This window comes from Pygocentrus nattereri, chromosome 3, assembly GCF_015220715.1.
Source record: "Pygocentrus nattereri isolate fPygNat1 chromosome 3, fPygNat1.pri, whole genome shotgun sequence".
Classification (NCBI taxonomy): Eukaryota; Metazoa; Chordata; class Actinopteri; order Characiformes; family Serrasalmidae; genus Pygocentrus; species Pygocentrus nattereri.
In genome coordinates, this window is record NC_051213.1 from 43,413,358 (window position 1) to 43,435,422 (window position 22,065).

General features: G+C 41.3%; 1 protein-coding gene across 2 annotated transcripts in view; it reads right to left on the minus strand.

Annotated features, from left to right (window-relative positions):
* cadm4 (cell adhesion molecule 4) overlaps positions 1 to 22,065 on the minus strand; it is a 282,802-nt gene that overhangs the window by 20,215 nt on the left and 240,522 nt on the right. For both annotated transcript variants that reach the window (XM_037536670.1, XM_017702047.2), the window contains exons 4-6: positions 17,848 to 18,009; positions 13,281 to 13,371; positions 7,569 to 7,741 (exon numbers count right to left, since the gene is read on the minus strand). In XM_037536670.1, the coding sequence (XP_037392567.1) occupies positions 7,569 to 7,741; positions 13,281 to 13,371; positions 17,848 to 18,009 (426 nt within the window). The remainder of the gene's footprint in view (positions 1 to 7,568; positions 7,742 to 13,280; positions 13,372 to 17,847; positions 18,010 to 22,065) is intronic.

Consider the following 22,065-nt stretch of genomic DNA (forward strand, 5'->3'; position numbering starts at 1 on the left):
CTCCATCAGCTTTTCGTATGCCCTCAGTCCTTTATCACCCACTCTCTCTCTCTCTCTCTCTCTCTCTCTCTCTCTCTCTCTCTCTCTCTCTCTCTCTCTCTCTCTCTCTCTCTCTCTCTCTCTCTCTCTCTCTCTCTCTCTCTCTCTCTCTCTCTCTCTCTCTCTCTCTCCCTCCCTCCCTCCCTCCCTCCCTCCCTCCCTCCCTCCCTCACCCTCCCACTCTTTCCCTTCTCCAGCTCTCTCTCTCACTTTTGGCTTCACTTTCTCCACTTTAATGACTTCCACACATCTTTGGCCACTCATCCATTTCAATTCTGGACGCAAAACAAACGCTCAGTTTTTACATCCACTGAGCGAAACTAGAGCCCAAGCCCAGTTAGGGATGGTCATGGTCATTTAAATACACAGATACCAAATAAGGCATATCATCGCTGTCCAAATAAAAACATGTAGTTCCATAATAGTAACTAATAGTAACTTTGTATGTTAATATAAAGAAATGTCATTCCAAGTTATTTTGGGGCATTTCTTAAGGGTTCATTCACCATGGAATTTTCACACAATGTGACAGCTGCTAAGCTCAAAAATGGACAAAAATGGACATGCATGGCTTTTTTGGACAGTGACAATGTGTAGTTTGTAGAGCTGGCACAAATAACATTTCACAGGCTTTGGACATCAGTCAATATTCACGTACAAGAACCTGAAATCTTATTCTCAAAATGATCCTTAAAACATCTGAAGTGTTTAAGTCATCCATCTGTCCTGTTAGAACAGATACAAATGTATTCAGTATTTCAGGTCACACCAGCTGTGCTATTGGATCCAATGTCAAAACATTAGCCCCACCAACCTTACAAAAGTATCTTCTTCCCACTTGCGTGCTAGTGAAGCGTAAACTCCATAGAGAGCCAGTCAAATCACACATTCTCATTTTCTATAGCAATCGGAACTTTATTTAAAGCAATATTATAGCACAATATAAGTATCTTTTGGTGTGGCAGCTGCAGAGCAGCTCCTGTGCTGTACTAACTGTATGTATACGCTAATCTCTGATGAGTGGTAAAAACTTGTGATTGTAATTTTGGTGCAATGAACAGATTTGCTGCTTGTGCTGTCAAGTTTTAAACCCATCATAAAACCGTTTGATTGGAAAAGAAAAGGTAAAAAAGAGGTAATCTCATTACAGGTCATCTGGACAGCCTCTGGTCAACTCTCACACTGGCTGAACACAATCAAATGTTAAATCTTCCATGTTTACAATTTGATTCATAACAATGTAAATTATTTTCACTTTGGGATATTCCAAAAGTATCTGTCCAAAAATTCAAATAGTCAAATTGCAAAAAAAACATCCATCCCTAATCCTGGCATCATTTGCTGCAAGCCTTCCTGCCTCTCAGGTTAAAGGTTAGTCCTGCACTCTCGTTCCCTATTCAACACACCACTCTCCTTCCCCCTTAACATTCCTACCATAGATCACTGTAGGCAGAAAAAAATGATAACATCTTCGGTTATTATTTCTCTTCCATCTTCATCTACTCTCCTTCTTTCTCCTCACCCAAGTTTCACTGAGTTAATTGGAGGGCCCTGCCGCTCCCTCCAATTATCACCACTGCGCACTAAAGGGCTGCTGCTTTTCTGCCCATCCCCTGGGCCAAGGCTGCTCCCTCCTGCAATTTCTCCTCAACCTCCATCTTCATCACCACCAGGGCTGCATCTAAAGTTTATTTCTATATTTGGCTGAGGAAATTGCAGCAATTTTAATTTAATATGCATTTTAATTATGTATCACTGACATCATGACATCACCTAAAACCTGCAAAAGTGCAACTGTTATAGTAATAATCTTATGAACAGGATGAATGTTAAAGGAGGTAAATATAGGACATTCCAGTTACTTTATGCATTTCTTAATCTTGTTTATCACTGAGACCCAAATACAGTCACAGTCGTGAAGGCAGCATATACTCATAATGATATAGAGTGTACTGCTGTTCAAGGGGACAGTCATGGGCTGGAGGTTAGGGAACCAGCTTCGTAACTGGAAGGTCGCCAGTTCGATCCCCAGAGCAGACAGCACATGACTGAGGTGTCCTTAAGCAAGACACCTAACCCCCAATTGCTCCCCGGGTGCTGCGGATTGGGCTGCCCACCGCTCTGGGCAAGTGTGCTCACTGCCCCCTAGTGTGTGTGTGCTCACTAGAGTGTATGTGGTGTTTCACTTCATGGATGGGTTAAATGCAGAGGTGAAATTTCCCCATTGTGGGACTAATAAGGGTCTCTTAATTTAAGAGAGCCTGTTAACAGCAGCCAATGATGTTTAACTGCCATCCTTTATTTGATTGCATATTTTGAGTGATATCCACTAAAATTTGGTGAGAAGTTGCTAAGTATTTTCCAACAGCTTAACCAATCAAATGTTAAACCTGAAAACCTCAATCTAGTTTATGATAATCAATCCACTAGTAGTAAATTAATTGATTAATCCAAGTTCCATGTATGTGACAAGTGTAACAACAGAAGCCATATGTTTCTTTGCCAGCTAACAATGCCTTTCCTATCCAGTCTGATGCTGTTACAAGGTCTGCCTTGACTGAGCACCCCTACAAGCTCTGCCTTGATTGGATGCCCCTGTTCACCTGCACTTTGGATGCTGTCGCAAGATCTGCCTTGATTGGATTCCCCTGCTTGCCTACCCTTAGGTTGCTGTCGAAAGATCTGCCTAGATTGGATACCCCTACTTGCCCACCCTCCAAGTGCTGTTGCAAGATCTGCCTTAATCTTGTGCCCCTGCTCACCTGCTCTCCAGATGTTGTCACAAGATCTCTCTTGATCGAGTGTCCCTGCTTGCTGCCCTCCAGATGCTGTTGCACAATCTGCCTTGATTGGATGTCCTTACTTGCCTACCCTGCGGAGGCTGTCACAAAATCAACCTTGACCAGGTGTCCCTACTCGCCTCACGCCTGCCTTCTAGAAGCTGTTGCAAGATCTGCCTTGATCAAGTGTCCCTGCTTAACTGCCTTCCAGACCAGTTGACTGCCCTCTGATAGGCTTTTAAAAGTAGCTATTGGTTATCATTGCTCGATGTAAGTACTTCTGTCTAAAGACAGGCTTTTAACAGTAATCACAATTTTTTGGAGATCTATTTCAAATTTGCTACTCTAAAAGGCCTCTAACAGTAACCACTGGTTATCAGTGGCTAATCTAAACATGTCTGTCCACTGACAGGCTCATTTCTTATCTTTTTCCCACAATTGAAATCCCATCGATTTTCAATTCTTTATACTTATTTCATATTGCTGACGTTGTGTTATTGTTTTGCTATTCGGTGTTGACCTGAAGAAGATGAATTCTTGTTTCCTCTCAAAATGTCTTATTATTCTTGCCAGAGTTGCTTTGGTTTGCTCATTTGGGGCTTGGAACTGGATTTCTGTAAAGATGGTTTATGACAACAGCTTTGTAAAAAGTGCTGTATAAATAAATCTTAAATTGAACTAAACTGAATATCATCCCATTACACAGAGCAAGTCTGTATTTCATATTTTTGTGAGGCATTGCACTGACTTCTGCATGAATAACTAAGTGCACTACACCTAACATTAGTTTTCACCTTAGACACTCCACTCAGAGAGAGTTTTCAACCTTGTTTATCAAGCCAACAGCTAGCTAGGCAACAGTAGCAAGCAGTTGCAGTTGCCCTCCACACTGTGACAATGCCAATCCTTCATGACACCCTGTCTTTATTTAGTAATTTGTTTGATGAAGCTAGTAGTAAGTATAATAAATACCATTGTGTCCATTGCTCTAACACTTGATTTCCCTGAGTGTTTGTTATACCACTGAAAACTGCTTGCCCTGACATGTCATGCTAACCTTGAATTCACCCCAGACTTGACATAGTAGTATCATGTAAGCATATCTGGTGTGAACATTACCTATTTTTTATATTTTCCTTTTTGCTACTAAGTAGTTTTATAGTAGGTTTAACACCTGACAGCACAAGTAGCAGATCTTGCATTGTGAAGAAATCACGATCACAAATCTTTAACCAATGTTCCTGACCGATAAAAGCCCCATCATAACAGTGGCCTTAACTTACCATTGCTACCGCATAGGAGCTGCTCTGCAACTACTAGGCTACCAGGACAATAATGTTTTGGTAAATTCTTATTTTAAATATAGTTTTCTAGTTACACTCTAAAAAGTGGAAGTGTGTGATTTAAAATGGAAGTGCATTTGTTCAGTTACAAAAATGACCAACATCTAGAGTGAACTGGACCTAAGACAGCACAAGTGAACCCTTCCAGTCAAAGCAGGTGGTTCTGATAATGTTGAGTGATGAAACTTAACAGACTGGTGCTAGACAGAAATCTGACTGGCGAAACTACATCTTAGAAATCAAAAGCTAATATTTCAGCTCTTTACTTTTTTGTAAACAAGGATTTTTCCTCTGGAGAACCAGCCAAATGTCTTGATGATGTAATAATATTAAGTTTTCCATCATCAGTGGACGTTTGCTCCCCACAACGACCTAAATAAATGGCCATGAAATCACACACCTGAGATCACTTACCAACATCATTCTCTACATCCCACTCCTTTGCTCTTCTTTTCTCTCGCTCTCACTCACTGCCTGCATCCACTTTCCTCACCCCTTTATCTCTCTTTGTCTTCTTCTTTGATGCTCTCAACTCCTCTCCCTGCTCGCCTGCTCAATCTTTCTTATCTGCTCTCCTCACTTTCTCTCCTCCATGTCCCCCCATTTATTCTCACCCTCATTTATAAACAGCTTTCCGAGCAGTACATAAAGCGCCTCTATTAAACTGACGCAGCAGAAGAACCTGCAACAAATTGGCTGTGTTTTCTCCTGATTTTGCGCTTCGCAGCCATCCCAGGTATAAAAAACAGAAAAAAAAAACGTTTTTTGGAGCAAAGCAGCAAGAAAGAAAGATTGAGGGCCCTCTCCTCATAGTGTTGCTCCGTCTGCTCTTCTGCTGACTCAACGTCTTTTCTCCTACTTCTTCTTCTCCTCTTCTTCTTCTTCTTCCCTTCAGTTGCCTGTTGGCCATCTTCCTTTCATTTACTTCTCTCTTGATCCTGAGTATGATTTTCAGGACTGAGCTTAATTATGATACAGCTGGAGTGCATGTTAAAAGAACAGTTCTGCTAAAACTCAAACTTCTATATAAGTTCATACCAAATGTAGTCAACCACTCAGTAAGTGTCTTAGGTTTGCTTCTTATGTTTGTACTGGAGCTACAAGACAAACTTAGCTAACAAGTAATGGTAGCTCATAGCTTTTTTAAGCATTGAACGAACTGAATGTCTTATTCAACACATAAATCTGCTCCAGTTGTGAAGTTTTTAAAGTTGCACTATGTACGCTTTGGGGATTTGTAAACTTCTGGGGTGGAAATATGTAATTGCATTTAATGTTTAATAATTTTGTAACATCCCCGAGCAGATGAATCTGATTATTGTGAGAGCGCTGAAAGAGTATTCACTCACTTAAAACATTTTAAAACAACTTAAAACTATCTCTTATTTTTATCACCATTAAAATTAGTTGTAAAGTCTTGGATTTTTGACACTTGTAGATCTACTTAATATTTGCTTTTCTGTCAAAATGATCTGATATTTTAGATTTTTGGCCAAAAGGTTTTGCCAGCCATCAGTTCAGCAAACTGCTAAAACAGACATGAGGTTGTACGGAAAATGAACATTCAGAGTTACTGTCTACTTATAGGACCTAATTACCAAATAAATCAATTGCTTAAGCACAACATGATACATTATGTCGATCCAGAAACATTTGGGGGTTTGGAAATAAGACCAGATTGGAATGAAAAAATACTGTTATTAATAGTAACCAGAGATTTCAAGTGTATGTTTTTTTTCCTGGATCCGTTAAGAATGCTTATGTTTTAGGTTACCTTTTTGTTCCTAGTGTATAAAAAACATTTGTTACATAACAACTTGACACATTTTGGGGCAAGTGTCTAAAGATTTAGGCATGTAGTTTGCTTATTTGGGGGGTATTTGCTTCCATTACTTGTTAACTACTTGAGTCTTGGAGAATCTTTGGGCACCAAACATTTAGAGTAATAATGATATAAATAAGTCATTTTCACGTGTAAGTGGCCACACTACTCCTTTAGCCTCTGCCCATCTTCCTCTTAGCCTGCACCGCTGCCTGGGATGGTCTGTCCGTCCCCTTTCTTCCGTTATGAGACAGCTGGGCGGAGCAAGAGAGGGGAAAAAAGCGAATGGAAAAAGGAAAAAGAACGGAGAGGGGAGACGTCCTCTGAAGTACAAGGGAGCATCAAAGGCGACACGCTTCGCCAAATGCAGCGATGGAGAGAGAGAGGGAGCGAGGGATGGCGGCCGGGATGAAAGATGACATTCCCACCCACCTGGGCTCTCGGAGATGCCTCGTTAAGGCGCCGCGTTTGATGGCTGCCTTTACCGGGCGAAGAAAGGGAAGAAAAAGGGAGATAGAGGGAGAGAGGGGGCCGCCTCGAGAGACCTAATTCCTTACATAACTGCTCAATAATAAATCAGCCCTGCTGCTGCTCCTGTTGAAAGGTGCAATGCCTGAAGTCACCGTTAGCACTAGAGAATGAGGCAGTGCCGTAGCAGTGCTTTGGATCAAAGATTAGATGGTCAGATGGGAGAGGTACAGTGTATAAGGGTAACCACTCTAAAATGTATGATTTATTAAGCAGATGTTGCTTGCAAAGGCCAATGACATTAGTATTAGTTTGTTAAGACTTATCTAAGGTGATGATTACTAAGTATATTTTGGATGCGCTATTAAAAGCTGATTTTAACCTAGACACATCACACTCTACTGCTGTCATAAAGCAGATCCTTTCTAAGATAGTTTCCTTTTTAACCAGTTGTGAGTGAAAAGTGTAGCAGTAGTCATGGTTTAGGTGCCATATTGCTTGCAGCAAGTGGTAGAAACTAGACTTGAAGTGTGATAGATTTGAAATGCCCATTATGTTCCACAAAAGTTGGCTACTTCAAACACCCTGAGCACTTTGTTAACTTCTGAAAATGTACCTCATTGCCCAACATTGCTGATAATGTCTGTTTATGGCATCTCTATGACAGTGGCATAAGTAGAAAGCGATAAAGAAATAAAGAAGTGAGCTTCCTATAATGAATACACAATCCTCTCAAAGGAACCTGGGTCAACCCCCGATCCCAACCTGCTTGGTCAGATCAGGACACTACTTAAGAGAATAATCAACACTTCTGATGCACTCAGTGTTAAGGTACTAGTGTTTTCTGACCTCCTTCTGACAAGGAGCACAAGGTGTAACTGTAAAGTTACTCTTACCAAATGGTACCAAAGTGACATAACAGTACATTTTTGCGCATCTGGAAGAGTAAAAAATTTACTAAATCCTGTTACTTTCAGCGTGAAAAATGAATGAAGGATGAAATTATCTGGATATGAGATAAAGAGAAGATGATGACCATGATGGACTGTACTGAGACCATTCTGATGTTGAACCTATAGCAGTGTCAAGTCTGTTGACCCAGCAACGGCCCCTTACCGTACACCAGCAGCATGTAGTGGTCAGCAGCACGGCCGTAATTGTTATGCGCCTGACACAGGTAAGTGCCATTATGGGACTGGCTGAGACGAGACATGACAAGGGTGTTGCCAGAGATCTCTGCCCTCTCTGGTAGAGTGTCGTTCACTCGTGACCACTGGATGTTACGTGGCCTGGAGAGAGAGAGAGAGAGAGAGAGAGAGAGAGAATGAGAGAGAGAGAATGAGAGAGACAATGATAGCGAGAGAGAGAGACAGAGAGATAGAGACAGAGAGAAAGAGAGAGAGAGAGAGAGAATGAGAGAGACAATGATAGAGAGAGAGAGAGAGAGAGAGAGAGAATAAAAAGAAGACATGATAAACCCCAGTTGGCTCACTATAAGACATAATAGACTAGCTGGGTATCTGCAGGTATCAGCAAATTTAATGCAATGCCTTTTAATGCCACACTGAGGCATTTTAATGGAGCTTTGAGCCACTTGTTACCCATTAAGGCTAAATTTACACAGCATGGTGTATAACCAAAACCAAGCAGAAAATTGATGAGAGAGAAGTCCACAAAGTTCTTGTTTTACTAGTAGGGAGGACCACAGTGGAAACCATGATGATTGATAGTTGTAGCTGCCTTTGCTTTATCTGCTATGTTAATGCCAGGATGTAAATATGTGATAAAAACCTTCAGGTGACTAATCCTAGTCTAATCATATGGATGGATCATACATGACAGTCTTCATAGCCCTAAAACCCAATGTGTCTAACTAAAGATGTTCCAACCAAAGTCACTCTGTGCAAGTCCGACTTAGGTCTAGAGTCGGAGGTGTGAGTCAAATCTAGAGTCTATGTGGAGAGAGTTAAAGACAGATTTTAAAACTCTGATATGTGAGTCTGAGTGAAGTCTCATGCTGCTAAAAAGTGTATCTGATTTGAGTCTTCAGTCAAGATTTTGAGTCAAGCCTTAAGTCTCTGAGATACAAGCCTGAGTTAAGTCTAGAGTCTCTGAGGTGCCAGTCCAGTTGGTGTGAGATGTGAATCCAAGTTGAGTCTCAAGTCTTTGAGATGTGAGTCCAGGTTAAGGTTTGAGTCTCTGAGATGCAAGTCAGACAAGGTTCTCTAATCTCTGAGGTGGGTGTTTGAGTCAAGTTTTTAGTCTTTCAGGTCTGCATCAGAGCAGGCTCTCTAGTTGAGGTGTTCAGGTCAAGTTTGGAGTCTCTAATGTGCAAGTCCGAGTCACATCTAAACCCTCAAAGTGTGAGTACAGGTCAAGTCTTGAGTCTGTGAGGTGTGAATTCAAGTCAAGTCTAGAGTCTCTGAGGTACAAGCTTGGGTAGAATTTTTAGCCTTTAAGGCCAAGGTCTCTAGTCTCTGAGGTGCGAGTTCAAGTCAAGTTCAGAGTCTCTAAGAGGCGAGTCCAAATCAAGTCTCAAACTTCAAGGTGTGAGTACGAGTCAAATCTCAAATCTCTGAGATGCAAGTCTGGGTTGTGAGTCTCTGAGGTGCCAGTCAGAGTCAACTCTCAAGCCTCAAGGTGTGAGTACAGGTCGAGTCTTGACTCTCAAAGGTCTGAGTCCAAGTCGAGTCTTAAGTCTCTGAGGTACGAATCCTCGGTAAGCCTCAAGTGTTTAAGATGCAAGACAGAGTCAAGTCTTAAGTCTCTGAGGTGCGATTCCGGGTCAAGTCTCAAAGCTGGGTCAAGTCTCAAAGCTGAGTCAAGTCTCTGAGATGTGCATCGGAAATGAGTCTCGTTTTTGTTATTATAAAAAGCTGAAGCAATGACTTTTTCCCCATTTTTCAATGACCCACTGATACCCTGACTACTTCTAGCCTCATGCAGTTCTCTACCTAGGAAGTTAAGAGCCTTTTTTGGATTCATCCACAGATTTTTTTTTTAATTAAATACAAAGCTAAGACAATTAACTGCATTGGTGTTTAAAGGCTGTAACTCATCTTAAACAACGAAACCTCATACATTTTCCATCCACACTGAATTGAGAAGTGAATAGAAAATACAGCAGTACAAAAAGTGAAGGCTCAGAAAGAGGAGGAGAAAAAGACACTGGGGACCTGGAGCCGAGGCCGAGAGGATAACGGAAGACAGACTGAGGGACAAAGAGTGTGAAGGGAAAGAGATTATGAAAAACACACACACACACACACACACACACACACACACACACACACAAAGCCACAGGAAAAGAAAAGATCCTTCATCCTCCCTGGCTAGATTACAATCTCTCTATCAGCTTTGCCAATAATCCCACTGGACACTTTTAATTAAAACCTGCTGGGGACAACCCTACGTCACCCACCTACACACACACACACACACACACAGACAATGGACCAAGAAAACAGCCACGGGCTGCTGATAAACACACCCCCCAACAATAGCGGACGGCAGTAAATTGGTGATTAATGTCAGACTAGCAGGATCGTTATGGCTCTATAACGGATACAGCTGCATCCATCCTTCATCCCACCAGACTCACACTCGTTCTTCATTACGGAGCTGCTAACTGCCCCCATCCTGTGCTCCATATTCTGGCATTCTGACCACACAGTGGGAAGTGCTAGGCAATACTGATCAAATTCAATATCACATTCTTTTCCAAACATATCATGACAGCATCACAGCATTCGAGAATATTTGAAGCAATTGCCCACTGGCTTTGATTATAAGTAGGTTCTAGTCAACAAGTACTGTGATATGTGTCAGCATTACTTTTCAAATTAACCAAATGCGTACATATGTGGCAGATCGAGATCAGCGTTAAACATATTGAACTATTCCTGTAATGAAAGTTAGAGAATGTTGGTACTCCAGGCTAAAAGCTTTACCCGGCCCTTTTCTCTTTCTCTTTGTCTTTCTCTCTCCCTCTCACACACAATCCCAGACTTCCTACTTCTGCCCCTCCTGCGCCTTCATCCCTCCATCTGGCCTGACCACTCTTTTTGTTCGTCCTCTCCAGCACTCATCTTCTCCAGGATCCCGCTGAGCCCATCGTTTTCTGTCCCCTCCATCCATCATCTGTCCGTTCCTCCATAAAAGGCCCAGCGCTGGCAGCCCAGCTTTGAATGTAATATTGCTGTCCCTCAGCTTTACGTTCCTGTTTTGTCCTGTACGTTAGCTTAGCCTTCAAACTGCATTCACTTTAATGGCCTAGCTGAGCCAACCGTTTAGCTCTTTCAGTCCATACTGACGATATCAGCCTATCAGAAATAGCTACATGCAACCATTTTTAGTTTGGCTAATTTTCAATGTATTAACTGAAAGTCTGTTGAGACCAATACATTGAGACTTTGCATAATTTCAAATTGTGCATGCTTTGTCCATGTTCTGAATATGCAGCTAAGACGGGCCAAATCGGTTCTGATGGCGAAATTTGATGTGGAGTTATAATGACGTTCACTGACGTCTTTCCAACAAACTCCTGCTAGTCTCATCTACTCTAGACCCAACATCCCAAACAAACGCAGACACATGGCAAGAACATGCACACTTGCAGCCTATGCTAGAACGTCTGAATGTCAGTGCTAAATTAGCTGTAATCACCTATTACAAAAAATGATGACATTAGTGAACAACTACACACCTAATTATTTAGCTAATATTAGCTAAAACAGAAGCTAGCTAACGTTAACTCTGCTGGATATAGTTTCCCGGAATCCAGAACCCACTTTGCTGCCTGCTAGAAAAACTAGCATTGACTGGCATAGCTGGTCAAGCATTTGTTGTGTTTTGGATGCTGGTCATGCTGGTTGAACAGCTAAACCAGCACAAGACTAGCATAAACCAGCATAAGCCAGGTTATATCAGTACAGAAATCATGATGGTCTATGCTGTTTTTTCAGCAGGGTTAGCTTCAGACAAGCTACGACTTTTAGCTAATCTTCTCAGCTAAAGAGCTACAGCACAAGCTGTCTTAGTTTATCAGCAACTACATTAGCTGGGTAATCAGCTAACATTAACAATAGCTAACTTACTTCGGTACATCAGCTGGACAGTTTAGAGGGAAATGTGCTAAGCCAAATAATCTCTCGCCACAACGATGTTCCCTGTTGTCAGCGACTGGGTCATATTCTTTTCATTTCTGTTCCTTTTCCTCTCAGCTAGTGGTAGAACGGGTACTGGAGTGGTCAGTTTTGTCTGCCACTGTTTTAAAAACTAACCAAACAACTCAGTTGTAGCTAGCTAGCTAGAAAATGTTAAGGCTAGGATCAGGCTCGCCATCAATGCTGTGGTCGAGTAAAGCTCAAATCTTCAACATTTCAGTTGTTCATCTCAGGAAAAAAAACAGAAAATACCCCTCTACTGGGAATTCCTTCTCGGAAAGTGGGAAGGTGTTCTTAGCTCTGAGTTCAACATATGTTGTCCAATGGCTGTTGACACTTTCAACAGTAATAAAGCTCAATTTCTCTTTTTAAAAATGAGAATATAGTAGAATTTGCTTTAGCTTAATAAACATACAGAGAAGGTAGTTAATTAAGATATAAAGCTATAAAACCTTTAAGCTATACGTTCTAAGCACCCACCATGTTGTGTTCCGGTTGCTGGTATGATGGTCAACCAGTATGGCCATGCTGGGTGACTAGCTAAACCAGCATCAGACTTGTTTAAACCAGCAGGCTCACAAACACATTAGTGTAGGCTCACAGGCTCACAAATAACATTAGCGCATAGTACTCGCTTTCATGGAGGCGTCAATGATTTTTCCTCACTTTGTAGCTTAAATGGCTGGGGTTGAAATAGAATTCAGAGTTCCAACTTTCCACTTCCAAGTTAAATCAAATGATAATAATAATTTCTGTGAATGTGCAACATCCCTAACCCCCTTGTTTTGATAGTTTGGATGTTGGTGGTCCACACTAGTTGCTTCTTCTCCAATTAAGAGTGTGGAACAACCAGAGACTAGATATTTTCCTCTAGGCAAATATTTTATTGACAGCTTCCGGAATGTGATGGTAATTTCATCAGATATTACATAAAAAGCGCTCTTAAAATTGCTGATCCTAGATTTGAATGGACTAATAACAGCAATTCCATGGTGAACACATTTTTGGCTTCATATTTCGTGAGTGGTGTAGGTCTCCTATGGTTTGGTTAATATGTTAACTTTAATATGTGGTTTTTAGGCTGTGATTTAGCTTTGCTAGACAACTGTATGGCACTGCATTAACTCTAATGCCTGAAGAAAGACAGCCACCATAGAATAATCAGTTATACAACCAGATAAGCCTATTTTAGTGAAAAGCGTTTGTGCCCCCTCAGTACATTTTTTTTGCCCTCTTGTCTAATTAATCCTGCTATTTAACCGTGGTCCTCCATTCCTCAAAGAGTCAGAGAAGAAGGGATCAAGTGAGGGGGTAGGGGAGAAAAGGAATAAGAGGAATAAGGAAGAGGCGGAGCGGAGGCGGAGGGGGGTTGGGCTTTGAAGGCCTAGTAGCTTCTGTCCCCCCGTGTATTGATACAGTATCTGGGCATTTGCTTTTAAGCTCATATAGATCTTTTCATTTGCTCTTAAGCTCAGCTGGATTGGGCAGGTTTTCCATAAGCGGAGTGAATCCCTAGGAAAAAAAAAAAGGCAAGCTGGCAGGCAGAAGAGAGCTTTTGGTACAGAAACAGTCTCACCCACACACAGATCAACCCCCTTCAGTGTCGTACACCCACACACGTTCACGAGAAAGCAAAGACACACACACACACACAGAAACTCACAGTGGATTTCCAGTGACAGAGCAGGTAAGGCTGAGTGAGTCTCCCTCTCTGAGAATTCCCTGGGGAGGGATGATCCTCACAGTGGGGGCGACTGTGGAGACACACATCAACAGCAACTCAGTGTGGCTTGTCACATTTCACCACATTCGCCTCATCCAGCCATGACGTCGCTGTTTTGGCGCAGTAAAGACAGAAAAGTACCCCATACGCAAGCATGCAAACGCTTCCAGCTATGCAAAATCAATTTCACACGTCGCTGCGTTCAAAGGCCGAATTACATTTCTGCGTCTGCGGATCTGCGAACATGCGTGAGCATTGTGTGCCGACGGTCACATAGTTGTCTGCCAAAATTCTCATGCATGACGTTGACGTGTGCACTAGGGGCAGTGTCACATTTACCTGTTCAGAACGTCCCGAAAAACATGGAACCACGAAACAGCAGGTCTTGTATTATATAATCTTTAATAATCATAGCATCATATTGTGGTCGGTGGCGTGACCATATAAGGTACTCTGGGTCTAAGTAGATTTTCTCGATGGGGAAAACATACGGCGCTCTCAAAAATCACCACCCGAGAGGCAGATGTAGGAAATTTTACCAGGGGTGGCAAAGAGGTGGTGGGGAGTTTGGGCACAGCGGCAATGTGAATGTGTAAGTGGAGGAGGGGGTTGGAGGGAGGTTGGATAGTTGTGCCACCGGTTATCGATAGCCCAACAACTCTCCTCTTAAAGATGCAAACACCCGCCCCACGGTGATGGGGAAGCCAATGACGTGGCAGAAATTTTGCTGTGGCATCGAGGGCAGCCAATGAAATTTTGTGGAGGGGACTGGAGACGTTATAACGGAGGAGACAGGTCAGTGGTTAAAACACGAACGGGAAAGCTTGTGACACTGAACATGAAATCTGTTTAAGAGGAAAGTCCCGCCCTTAAATAAACTAAGCCAATCAGCTTGCTCTTTAAGCCGCAAGCAGGGAAAGCTCCCACTCATTGTGAAGATCAGGCTGAAAAACTCAACCTCAAATATCACAAATATTTCTTGGAGGGAACTTTTTAATTCAGTGACTTTTATGAATCATTATTAAAATTAATTAACTGACCAGCCACATTATTAAGTACATCTCCTTGTATCACAGCCTATTTTATCAGCTCCACTTCCCATATAGGAGCACTTTGTGGCTCTGCAATTACAGACTGTAGTCCATCTGCTTCTCCCTATACTTTATTCACCTGTTCTTCAGTGGTCAGGTCCCCCTCAGGACCCCAACAGAGTGGCTACTATTTGGGTGGTGGATCATTCTCAGCACTACAGTAACACCGCTGTGGTGGTGTATTAGTGTGTGTTCTGCTGGTCTGAGTGGATCAGACACAGCAGTGCTGCTGGAGTATTTATCAGTGTCACTGCTGGACTGAGAACCAAAAATACAGTGTCCTGTGGGCAGCAGCCTGTGACCACTGATGAAGGCCTAGAGGATGACCAACACAAACTGTGCAGCAACAGATGAGCTACTGTCTCTGACTTTGCATCTACAGGGTGGACTGACAAGGTAGGTGTGTCTAACAGAGTGGACAGTGAGTGGACACAGTGTTTAAAACCTCCAGCAGCTCTGCTATTTCTGATCCAGTTGTATCAGCACAACACACACTAACACACCACCACCACGTCTCACTGCAGTGCTGAGAATGATCCACCACCCAAATGATACCTGCTCTGAAGTGGAGAGACACAGTTGGACTACAGTCGTGCAAATGCTTATAAAAGTGAACGTCTTTGTCAGTCTGTCAACTGCTCTTCTGTCTGCTGTGCTTGTCGCCTTTGTGTGTTTTGGTTCTGTTTCGGGTTCCATTCCAACTCCAACGTTCTTGCTTTGTACAAAATGTAGCTGAGATTTTGGATGGCAATGTTGGCAACAGTCTCTTCTCCTCATCCCTGACAAATATGTTTACTACCACAGTGGTTGCCAGGCGTTGCATGGGGTATTTTTTTGACCTTTCACACATTCACTTTTAAACGCTTGCCAAGACGGCAGCAGTGCTGAAAACTCTTACTAAAATAACTGTACACTCTTTAAAACGATGGTTCTCCAAGGGTTCTTTACTAAAGATATCGGTTCTACTTAGAACCATGAGTTCTATTTAGAACCACTCATGCTCAATTGGTTCCTTGCATGGTGAAATGGTTCTTCAGATTGATGGAGAATTTTTATATGGTTCTACACAGCACCAAAAGGGTTCTTTTATTGTTACAAGCTTAGAACACTAGAAGAACCCTTTTTGGTGCTCTGTAGCACCCTTTTTAAAAAGTTTTATATATATAGCTATATGCAACACATTCTCCATCAATCTAAAAAACGCTTCATGCACACGCTTCTTTAAGTGTGGTTCGCACAAGGGTCTTTAAGTGTGGCTCTATACAGAACCATTTTCTTTACTAAAGAACCTTTGAAGAACCATCATTTTTAAGAGTGTAGAACCAATTCGTGCTTTAATGGTTCTTCGCATGGTGAAATGGTCCTTCAGATTGATGGAGAATGGGTTGTATGTGGTTCTATATAGCAACCAAAAAGGTTCTTCTTTTGTTCAAGCCTTATACCTTCACAACAGCAGAACCCTTTGAGGTGCTATACAGAACCCTTGTTTAAAATGTTTTATATAGAACTACATACAACACATTTCCATCAATCTAAAGAATCCTTTCATGGTGAAAAGAACCCTTTAATCATGCAGAGGGTTCTTTAAGTGTTCAGGATTCTACATAGAACCATTTTCCTTACTAAAAAGCCTTTGAAGAACCATCATTTTTCAGAGTGTAGAACAACTTCATGCTTAAGTAGTTCTTAGCATGGTGAAATGGTTCTTCAGACTGATGGAGAATGTGTTGTAAATGGTTCTATATATCACCAAAAGGGTTCTTCTATTGTTTCAAGCCTGATATTGTAGCAATAGCAGAAGCCTTTGTGGTTCTACATAGAACCTTTCTGACAAGCTGAAGAACCATTTCACCATTAAAAGAACCATTTACACCTGAAGTGGTTCTACACAAAACGCTTGAAATGTGTTATATAGGGTCTTATATAGCACCAAAAAGTGAGTGCTATGAAGTCAAGTTCTTAATATTAGAAGAACCCTTTTTGAAGCTATATAGAACCATATATAACACATGCCAAGCCTCTGGTTCAGTAAATAAATGCTTGTTGTGGTAAACCATCAATATAAGAAAACACAATTATACAGCTCTTCCTCTGTTTTGTTTTGTGTAACAGTTATTAAAAACGAACATACACTATATTGCCAAAAGTAGTCGCTCGTCTGCCTTCACACGCATGTGAGAACTTGAGTGACATCCCATTCTTAATCCATAGGGTTTAATACAATGTCGGCCCACCCTTTGCAGCTATAACAGCTTTAACTCTTCTGGGAATGCTTTCCAAAAGGGTTAGGAGTGTGTTTAAGGGAATAATTGACCATTCTTCCAGAAGTGCATTTGTGAGGTCAGACACTGATGTTGGACGAGAAGGCCTGGCTCGCCGTCTCCGCTCTAATTCAACCCAAAGGTGTTCTATCAGATTGAGGTCAGGACTCCTTGCAGGCCAGTCTTGTTCTTCCACACGAAACTTGCTCATCCATGTCTTTATGGACCTTGCTTTGTCCACTTGTGTTGGAGCAGGAAGGTGCCGTCCCCAAACTATTCCCACAAAGTTGGGAGCATGAAATTGTCCAAAAACTCTTCGTCTGCTGAAGCATTAAGAGTTCCTTTCACTGAAACTAAGGGGCTGAGCCTAACTCCTGAAAAAGAACCCCCTCCACCAAATTTTACACTTGGCACAATGCAGTCAGACAAGTACCGTTCTCCGGGCAACCGCCAAACCCAGACACGTTCTCCAGAGAACACTTCTCCACTGCTCTAGTGCCGGCCATGGAAACCCATTCCATGAAGCTCTCTACGCTGTTCTTGAGCTATTCTGAAGGCCACATGAAGTTTGGAGGTCTGTAGCGATTGACTCTGTAGAAAGTTGGTGACCTCTGCGCACTATGCGCCTCAGCATCCGCTGACCCCGCTCTGTCATTTTATGTGGCTGAGTGGCTGTCATTCCCAATCATTTCCACTTTGTTATAATAACATTAACAGTTGACTGTAGAATATTAAGTGAGGAAATTTCACGACTGGACTTGCACAGGTGGCGTCCGATCACGGTACCACGCTGGAATTCACTGAGCTCCTGAGAGCGACCCATTCTTTCACTAATGTCTGTAGAAGCAGTCTGCAGGCCTAGGTGCTTGGTTTCATACACCTGTGGCCATGGAAGTGATTGGAACAGCTGAATTCAATGATTTGGACGGGTGAGTGAATACTTTTGGCAATATAGTGTAGATAAGTCAAATATAATATTTAATCACACTGAAAAAAGTGCAAGTACAGGGTAAAATGTACTCAAGTACTGTAATGAGAGTTTGCTGTGCAAACAGAGCAATACATAAACAGATGGTTCTTCGGGGGGCTGGTAACAGGCGCTAATGAAACTAATGTGGCAGCAAGCAGATGGGGGGGGTCAGAGGTGGGACTCACAGTGTACGTCCAAGCGGTAGTGGCGCACCCTCTTCTGGCCCACCAGTGCTGGGTGGGATGCCTCGCAGCTCAGGGCGGCACCGTTATCCTTCCTCTCCACAGGCAGACGGATGGTGTTGGACACGCTCACCGTCTTCCCGTTCTCCTGCTGGGACACCACACCTGAGAGACAAACACAGAGAGGTGCTACTATACATTTGGTACCACTTTAGTTCCGGTCCTAAACTCTGATTGGCTGAGCTGTGCTCAAAGCCACTGTAAAATCCATGTAATACTCCTCACATGACCACCTCACAGCAACTGAACTCTGTATTATTACACCACAGCACGGAAAAATCCTTGTGCTGTTAATGAAATAATCTTTCACGCTGCTTGCATGGACCACTGAGAGTACTGAAGAAGTAAGAATCCATTTTTTGTTTAAACTGAGGGGCTGACAACTAATGTTCTCGATTAAAACTAGGCTAGTCAGCTAGCTAACAGGCTAACAGATAGCTAACAGTGCAAACAACTGCAAAATTAACATTACAGGCTTGAATACGAGATAATCAACTGTAAAATGGCCGTATAAAAGTCTAAAAAGGTCACCTGAATGAATTACACGCTTCAAATGTTCGGTCAGAAGTCGCGTCAAACCCAGGCTGAATCCCAAAAGGCTCTGTGCTCCCTACATGATGTGCTAGCTATGATTCTAGAATTCTAACCTCTACAGCCAAATAGTGCATCGTTTATCGAGTATGAATGTGGCTCAGTCCCAAATGACTCTTTCTTAGCTGTATGGGCTCTGTTGGGCTGCAGGATCCAGTATTCAAATTCCTGTTTAGTGCACTATGTAGGGAACAGGGCACCATTTGAGATTCATTCCCAGCGTGGGAAGACGGTGCTGCTGGACTGGTGCTAAATAAGACTCACGGTGATGATTTGGTGACCAAAAAGTACTTATAAAGGAACAAGTTAAACAGTGCTGTGTTACCATATGTTTATTGTTATATGACAAAAAAAATTAATCATGAAATTTCCACATCACAACAAATTATTTTTTGCAAAATTGTGTTTATCATATTTTATGTTGGCCATCGTTTTGGAAAAGCAATAACTCACTTGAGGCCATGCGTTGCTGTGATTTTATCACATAGGAAGGGAGTTTACTCTGCTTTCATGCCTAACAACACCCTTCCCTGTGATAAAATCACATATATTGCAAACTATTGGGGTTTATTGCTGTATTATTAAAATTGAAATGATTAAAAAGCTTTTACAACACATAAATAAAAAGGACCACAGTGACCTGCTGTTTACCTAATAGTGAACATACATGCATTGATTCTGTCAAACTGCAGATTTTGATGTTTACTGTTCTTGTTTGCTGTCTTCTTTGTCAGTCAGCACTAAACCTGTTAGCCTTATTACATATGCAGACTCATTAGACATAACAGCTCACGTTTGCCCTTTCTATTAATGTGTTATAACTGCAAATTGATTATTAATCATTAATAAAGTGTTTATGGCCTAACTAATAACCATTAACAAAGGTAGTCATATTTTAAAGTGGTACCATATATTTCATTTAGACAATTTTTGTGAAATATACCCCAGTACTGCAGACTCACGATTTGGAAAACAAGTGTTGGATATGGACCAGCAGTGTTGGATGCAAGCCTACCCTCAATTTCTGTACTGCCTTTAACATGTCCTCATCATTTTCACTTAAATGAATCACAGATGGCATCTTGAGGGTTGAGGGTAATGCTACTGTATTAGACCAAGTGAAGCTTGTCAGGTCACCCCTAATTTTTATGAGGGACTCCGTCGATATAAATGTAGACTTCAGCAGCCGAACATGCCCAGCTGCGTGATGTCGGGCTTGGAAGAGATACAGACACAAACGCCAACTATGCAGGTCGCCTCAACATTAAAGAGGCAATCCTAACGCAAAGCCATACAAGTGAAACTGCATAAAACAGCCGCTATAGCGAAGCTGCATTCAACAGTAGGGATTTTAAGCAGGCATGGTCGCTACAGCAACCAGGCAAACGGTGGTGTTTTTGGCATGTGTGTGCTTTGTTCATGGGTTTTTCCCATCATGCAGTGAGGATTGCAGATTATTTTTCTTCCATATAAATGACTTGCATGCAATACTTTATATTGCCTACACATGCATGTGATGTCATCCATTCATCCCAAGCCTTCTGCTACTACAGAAGACTATTACATGCACATATTGTATAAGGTATTAACACTTAATTAGCGCAGCTAATTACTGCTGTAAACCTGAATAAGGATAAGAGAGAGAGAGACAGGGCGAGAGAGGTGTGGTGAAAGCTGGCAGGCTGAGGGGAAGTGTGGGCGAATGGAACAACGAGCCAAACAACTTCAATTGTGTAACTATGGCACTGCTTTTACGCTGGGGTGTGGAAGCGTCTGGCTCTAAGGCACATGGAGTCTGGCCTCCTCCACACACAATCACATACGAGCGTGAACCCAGCTAAGGAACCTGATCCTGGCTCTGTAGCCTTGTAACATCCCCTCCACGCTCTCTCTCTCTCCACCTGCATGAGGGAGGATGAACAGAAGGAAGAAATGCAGGACCATAACGATGAGGAGCGGATGTGTAATAATGTTTTCGATCGCAGTAAAATTCCCAGGCTATCTGCCAACATATATATACTGCGACCGATGTGTAAACAGCTCCTTCTGTCATGTTTATATATTCAGTGCAGTTTCAAAAAGTAATTCTATCAAATGAAATCATGATGAAATGTAAGTCGCAATGATGCAAAGATTCATTTCCCAAGGAATCGCAATTAAATCGAATGAATCTATTGAGATGTGACACAGCACAATGCACCGAATCTCCCTCAGAAGACTCGAGTCAAACTGAGCTGGTATTTAAATCTTACAATGTGCTCAATTATGATGAAACTTAATCTTTTCTTGTACAATCAGAATTTAATCAGACTTTAAATAGGAGATTTTCTGATGCCCTGATTACCTCAAGAATCAACAATGTACTGATTTGTTTAGCAAATAATCCTAATTGAATGAAACTGAGGAGAAATTGGATGCACATTTTGTGAAACTGTAGAGAGATTTGAGATTACATGATACAATAAAAGATTTCTTAAATCATAATGTAATCAGTGGTTAAATCGGAGATTTCTTGATGCATTGAATCGTTTCCTAAAGAATCACATAAGAATGAAATTGAATTGAAAATTTGAGATTTCATGATGAACGAATAAAATCATAGTGAAATTTGAGATTTCATGATGTACTGAATCATTACCTAAAGAATGAGAATCAAATCGAATGAAACTATGTTGAAATGTAAGATGGCACAATGCACCGAATCTCCCTCAGAAGACTCAATCAAACCAAATCGTGTTGAAATTTAAGGTGTCACAATGAGCTAAACTGTGGTGAAATTAGACATTTCTTCATATACTGAATATATTCTTTTAGAATCAAAATGAAATCAATGGTTCAATTTGAGATTTTGTAATGCTCTGAGTCATTTTCAATCAATTCAAAGAAATCATAATGGAATCGAATTAAATAGCAGTGAAATTTAAGATTTTATTAAGCACAAATTAAATCATAGTGAAATTTGAGTTTTCATGCTGCACTGAATCAAAACTTAAAGAATTGATATTGAATTGCGTTCAATTTTGAGATCTCACAATGCACTAGTTTGTTAAAATATCATAATGGAATGAAACTGTGGCAGAATTTGAAGCACATTTTGTGAAAACTGTGGGGAAATTTGAGATCTCATGATGCACTAAATCATTTCTGAAACCATCAAAATTTCATTTGTAATTAAACTGGAAATTTCTTGATGCACTGAATCATTTCTAAAGGAAGCATAATCCTATCAGTGGTGAAACTGAAGATTCTTTGAAGCACTGAATAATTTCCTAAAGAATCACGAGGGAATCGAATTGAATTGTTGTGAAATTTGAGATTTCATAATGCATTAAATAATTTCCTAAAGAATCATAACTGAATCAAACTGAATCATGTTGAAATTTGAGATTTCTGAACAATTTAGTAGAGAATCATAACAATGAAATTGTGGAGAATTTTGATGCAAAATTTGTGGAAATTGTGGCATAATTTGAAATTTCCTGATGTACTGAATCTTTTCTTATACAATCAAAATGTAATCAGTTGTTAAATTGGAGATTTCTTGACGCACTGAATAATTTCCTAAAGAAT